The 6,717-nt window shown below is 33.1% G+C and overlaps 1 protein-coding gene across 1 annotated transcript; it reads left to right on the forward strand.

The window, feature by feature from the left end:
- Positions 1–3,331: 3,331 nt before the first annotated feature.
- On the forward strand, positions 3,332–4,688 carry LOC18043635 (zinc finger protein ZAT5). Its single transcript, XM_006436465.2, has one exon. It carries the CDS (start codon positions 3,405–3,407, stop codon positions 4,554–4,556), a length of 1,152 nt encoding a protein of 383 aa, XP_006436528.1. The 5' UTR covers positions 3,332–3,404; the 3' UTR covers positions 4,557–4,688.
- The last annotated feature ends 2,029 nt before the right edge of the window (positions 4,689–6,717 follow it).

Here is a 6,717-nt window from a genome sequence, read left to right on the forward strand (position 1 = left end):
CATTTTTGTTTTCAGCAATTTGGCCCTTGTATTCCCCTAAAGATGATTAATTATTGAATCTCAATCATTGGCCTGAAAAGGTAAATAATTAATTCTTCTGGCTTTTTTAATAATGATCTATATATGCTAGAGGCTTGTTTAGTGGCTAATTGGTGCTTACCCAGTAACCAATTAAAAGGGGGAAATAAAGAAATAAAGAATAGTATTGAATCTACAACAGATAATGAGAAATAAATTAATAAATTGTTTGGTCAACAGCACATGAACTGAATGATTAGCAACAAAATGTGTACCAAATAATGGATTATGAAATACTCACAAAGATACTTATCCAAATTTTTCAGTAGTTAATATAGTCGTTCTGCATTATTGATAAGTTTTGTTCAAGTTCAGTGAGTGAGAAGCAAAAAGCAAGCTGTGATACACTCTAAATTATTCGTGGGCACAAGGACACTTCGTGCAACCAAGTTATACGTGCGCCACCTGTAAACATGAACATGAGAAACAGTCAGTGATCTGTTCTTAGCAGGAAAGAGTAATTTCCTTCACGTGGTCATTCTAATTTTATATATATTAATAAATAAATAAAAAAGTGTTCCATTTCATTGGGTGTTTGGGTTATTTCGTTAGTGAAAAATAAAATAGGACTTTACAAATTAAATATAAATACATCTTCACACAAATTGAAATTAATAAAAAAAAAATGAAGCATGTTTAAAAATTATTTAGTATCTAATGACTCGATCAAACTTATTTTCAACTAGTTTTATACCACTCAAGTTTGAATATCATGGAAGAGATATAAAGTTAAAAATTTGATTTAGAACTTATCCAAGATATTCTAATTTCATCAGTTTTGGAAAACCATCAAATAATAAAAGCAAATTCTAGATGTGTCCGCTAATTTTGCTAGACACCGATTCGTTACTACTGCTTTTACGTCGTCAAGTATATCCTACCTAAATAAGGCATATTATTCATCACTTTAAAACATAAATAGGTGTTATCAATGAGTTGCTAACAAAAGTTACACTTTAAATATTAGTCTGGAGACCCCAAAAAGAAAAAAAAGTTATCAAAAGGGACTAAATGGAATATATGTGAATTAAAAATAAGCTGGTGAATTACTTAAACTATAATTAGGGAAAAAGGGGCACAAGAATTGCATGCAATGGCAAGTGAAGGGAACATGACAAAGAAGCAAAATAATAATAATAATAATAATAATAATAGAATAATAGAATGTGAGAGAGCACCGCAGATTCCGTGGGATCCAGGCTTGCACTCCAATCATCTTATGATGAGCAAGAAGAAACAGAAAGAAGAATCGTCGAGGCAAAGTAATGCATTTTCTTTGCTCTTTGCTTTGCTTTGCTCTTCTTTTTTTTTTTTCCTTTTAACAAATTCTCTCCCAATTTAGGTATATGTATATACATTAATTATTGATCAGGTCGGTAGAGTTAAAAGAGTAGAGTTATTATTTCCCGTTTTTTGACTGCCTGTATTTTCAGCGTACTACTGTTATACATTTTTGTGCATCTTTTTCTTCGGAAATACGTATGTTATATTTGTATGTGAGTAAATGTGGCTGCTGTGCCCACTGGCACCAACTTGGCTCGGCCTCGGGCATTAAGTTTTCATAATTTATTTTATAAATTTTCTTTTTTTTTAAAAAAAACAAAATTAAAATTCAATCTATACACTTTGTGTAGAAGTTATAAGTATTTTACAACGGTGTAACATCTCGATCACATAGTCCAAATCTAAATTTTGTAAAATTTGAACGTCCGAACCTAGTCACCAATATTTAAGAATAAGCATATATTGTCTAAGTAAATCATATATATTGTACTGATTTGGTTTAGCATCCTAAGCTTCATGCCATTATACTGTTAAATCATATGATTCAATAGTTTCTCAAGTACAGATGACCGAATGTAGATTTCATAAGGATTCATTATTACACCATATGATGTTATGGTGTAATAATAGGAAACAGATTCAGTGCTCAGCTGAGTTTGTGTTGAGCACTAAATCAACTGTAAACAATTTTTGCATATGGCCTCAATTAACTGTTGACCATTGATCCGGTACTCAGAATCAGCTCAGCTAAGCACCGGATCCTAATATGTAATAATGAATTCATATGAAATCCGTATTTAGCGTTTACACCTGAGAATTTCTATATGCATATTTTACTTTGCTATAATTGGTGCACAGTGAGAACAAAACCACTTGTGTTTTATGAGCTATTCTCTAATACTAATAATTCTGTTGTTAGTTTTGTTCTCTTAATCTGACAACGTCATGGTTCTTATTACAATAGAGGCTAAAAATTAGGGAACAATTAGCAAGTAGTTTTCAATTTGACTAACAAAAAAAAAAAAAAAAAAACTTCAATCTCCTTTGTGAGCAACTCAATTTTCTTTTTCTCTTCATCTATATTAGTGACATTCGAATCTCTCAGACTTAATTCACTTATAAATTAATACGTATGCAATTACGTAACCCCTCAAATCACATGTATTATTTAAACAGAATGAAAAAATCAAATTCGAAAGATACGAGTCATAACAAGTAATCGAAAAAAAAATTTGTATAATTAATACCTGGAAAACATGAAATTTGCTGCTTTGTGATAGCTAAGAGAATTAATTAGTTAATGAAAACTAAGAATAGAAGTGTGTCAACACACGCCAGTGAAGCAAGTAGAGGATAGAAAGCCAATTAAAGCCTTAACAAGAGAGCATGCTGAAATCGTGCAACTACCATTAAGCAAAGCTTAGGCTTTAATTAGTTTTAATTGTATGTTAATTAATTAATTAATTATAAGTGTTGTGTTTAATTATTGTAATATTCTTTTTTTTTTCTGAAATTTTTTCAATTCAATATCGTGAAGTGCGTTGGCAAAGTGTGAGAAAGAGAGTGTGAAACGGACTTTACGTTTAACACCCTCCTCAAATGTTTTTACTCATCATATTCTCTCTAATTTAGCATATTTTCAGTTACATTAAATTTTTTCTTCCCCCCCCAAAAAAAAAAAAAAATTATAATTAAGTAAAAAAAGAAATTAGTGTTAGTTTTTTGGTCTTCAATTTCTTTGTTGTCTTTAGATGCTCTCCTCTCTCTTTTAACCAAAATCCTACTATATTTAACTCTCTCTATTACTTAATTACAAACTCAATCCAAATTTTAGACGGACTAATTCTTCACTCCTCTAATTTACTCTTCTCTATTGGGTGGCCTTTTTTTGACTCTAAAAACTGACCATTTTCTTTTTCCCAATATAAATACACACACATCCCTGATCTCCCCCCCACTCTCTCTCATTCTTAAGCTCATCATTTTTCATTCTCTCTTTTACCCACATTCTCTCTTAAGCTTTTATTCTAATTTAATTTAATATGGAAGAAGCTCAAGAGGAAGTGTTGATGATCAACAGCAGCAACAAAGATCAGCAATCTCACAATAATAACATCGTAAAAGGCAAACGAACCAAACGCCAGCGCCCTCAATCTCCGGTCCCTTTCGTTGTCAATGGTACCATTCACGATAATACAAATCTTTCGTCATCACCGGCGGTGAGCTCGGCGGAGGAGTTTTTCGACAGCACGGAGGAAGACGAGGACATGGCCAATTGTCTCATTCTGCTAGCTCAATGCCAATCAACAAGAGAGTCACCACCAAAGCCAAAGCCAGCTCATTATGATGTTCACGAACAGGAAGAAATTGCACAATTACAGATAAACAACAACGTCAATAACAGTGGTATGAAATTTAACAGCAGGAGGTTTCTTGAAGCTCCGGGTACGGGTACGGGCACCGGCAAGGGCGGGTGTTATGTTTACGAGTGTAAGACTTGCAACAGAACGTTCCCTTCGTTTCAAGCACTCGGCGGTCACAGAGCGAGTCACAAGAAACCGAAGGCCATGCTGATGAATGATGATAGGTTATCGCTCAAGTCACAACATCAACAGCAACAGCAACAGCAGTTTCTCGTTTCGAAATCGGATGATGAGGAAGAAGATGGCAATTTCCGAAACGTTTCGTCTCTTTCTTTGCAGCTAAGTAATAACAATAGGGGTCATAATAATAATAATAATAATAGCAGCTTTTATAGCGGCAACATCAACAACGGCGTCGTGAAGGGAAACAGCAGCAAGGTTCATGAATGTTCGATTTGTGGGGCTGAGTTTACATCGGGGCAAGCTTTGGGCGGGCATATGAGGCGGCATAGGTCGGCGCCGGTTGCCGCGACGGCGGCGGCGATGGCGACGACGAACACAACGCTGTCGTTGACGCCAATGGCTGTTGTGGAAGCTGGACAAGATCAGCCAAGAAAATCATCATCGTCGTCGTCATCATCAAGAAATAATCTTTTGTCATTAGACTTGGATCTTAACCTGCCGGCGCCGGAAGACGATCCGAAGGAATCTAAATTACCCTTTTCTTCAAAGCAACAACAACAACAACAACAGCAACAGCAGCCGCAGCAGCAGCAAAAATCATCTCTTGTCTTCACCGCCGCGGCAGCTTTGGTGGATTGTCATTATTGATGATAAAAAGGTTTTTCTTTTTTTTAAAAAAAATTAACTTTTGGGACGTTTTATATTCCATGCAGTGCAGTGACAGAAGAAAATTGATGTGGATGACGTTGAATATCACCACAATTGTTTTAATTCTTTTTACTGGAGAAAAAAATAAAAATTATATATATGTAAAGATTCTTTTGATTCTTTTATTTAAAGTGTTCAATTTGTTGATGAACTTGAATTGGTATTCGATAACTTGACAATTAAAGCAATGAATATTGGTACTGTTATTATTATCATTTTTTATTTTTATTTTGGTTACTGATGATGAGAAGCCTGTAGTGATCATGAAAATTGCATGATGGGCATCTTTTTTCTTTACTTTTTCTTTTCTTAATTTTTTCAGTTGAAAAGGGGGAATGTGTTACATTACACATACTTGATTGAAAACAGAAATTTTGTTACTCTTTGGATTTGTCACCACCACCATCACCAAAGGCCAAATGAAAAGAAAAAACAAAAGAAATTATTGAAATTATGAATTTTGGGGCTGTAATTAATTAGCAAATGTGGTTTATGTAAAATAGCTTCCTACCCAGCTAATTTTGTTGTGTTTAATTACTTGCTTGATCAAGCTTCTATTTGTTAGTTAACTAGCCTACTCAACACACCTCAGCAAATGCATGTGTGTGTGTGTGTGGATATATATCCACTGCTGCTTGAATGACGTACAAGCCTTAAATTGCACTACTGGGTTTCAGTGTTTCTGTTGCTTCTTCTATCTTCAATGCATGTGCTCGTCAGATCCACATCTTAGTCAAGCAGTTGAGTATGGATTATCAAAGCTGATTCAGTTATCAGATTTCTAAAAACAACAAATTAATTGTCATTAATTTGTTGTAATTGATCACAAGTTACTATGGCAAAGCACATAAGTGTGAAATGATAAGATTGACTAAAACGACACAATTTAATCCAATCTGATAATTAAGATCGACTTAATTGCAATGCGGTTCTCTTTTTTTTTTTTGTCTTAGACTAATCTCAAGCAAGGAAATTAATACTAGTTGTAACATGACGTGAGTAAAATTATTCCAATTAATTAATTCAGCCAGTAAAATTTTATGGGTTAGTACTAAAATCCAAGATTATTGTTTCCAAATCACAAAGCTAAACTTGGTTAAGAACTACTAATATTTATTGTGACAAAAACAGGGCAGCTAGTTCAAACTTTTACAATAACTATTAACAGCTAATACATTCAAATATATATACGTAAAATAATTGTGGCAAATGACTTATGAGCTTTGTGTCAGCTTGCATATAATAGTTGGCGATAATACCCATTTAAGGCTTTTTTTTATTTTAATTAAGAGCTATGGCTAGCTAACTAGCCTTGTACCCAAATGCTTTGGCCATGTTTTCTGGCACCATTTTTTAAGCATCATTAGCTGTTGTTTAAGTAATAGTTAGGTGTCTGTCTAGCTCTAAGAAAGACAGCAAATTTTGCAATAGTTTTTTAGATGCCCATTGGCTGGGCATATGCTTCACTAGTGCTTAATTTTTAAGGGTTTGGTCTTTTTTTTTTTTTTTAAAGAGCTGAAAAAGGGGTGTAAACTGTTAGGTTAGAGATGAGTGTACAAGTCGTGCTTATATTTTAGGAATAATTTGGTCAAATTTCTTGTAAGGTTTGGTATGAGAATTTTAAATCTAGTACTCATCTTGATCGTTGTTGAATTGTAATAATAAGTTTAGTATCTATCGCAATCTTAATTTAAATTAAGATAAATTACATTGAAATGGTTAATTAGAAAATCCAAAACGTCTAATTAGCAAATACTATACTATTGTTGATATGCTTTTAACTTTGACTATTTCCTCACAAACTAAGATGAGATTAGCCACAACACTATTACTTGTATATTCGTGTGTTGAAATTATTTTGTGAACTTTAACACCAAAATTGGCTTCCTTACTCCTAATCTTCATGAGAATTTATTTTAGAAAAATGTTACGCTTAAAAAGTAATACAAACCACTAATATATTAGGTGATCGATTGATAAAGATTGAGATAATCACTCTTGGTGATTTATTTTTTTTTCATCTTTAATTTAATTCTTATCAGACACGTGACTCTTATAAAATTCATCATATATATGACAGTGAGATGAAATAATATAATTC

This window comes from Citrus clementina, unplaced genomic scaffold, assembly GCF_000493195.1.
Source record: "Citrus clementina cultivar Clemenules unplaced genomic scaffold, Citrus_clementina_v1.0 scaffold_4, whole genome shotgun sequence".
In the NCBI taxonomy this organism is placed as follows: domain Eukaryota; kingdom Viridiplantae; phylum Streptophyta; class Magnoliopsida; order Sapindales; family Rutaceae; genus Citrus; species Citrus x clementina.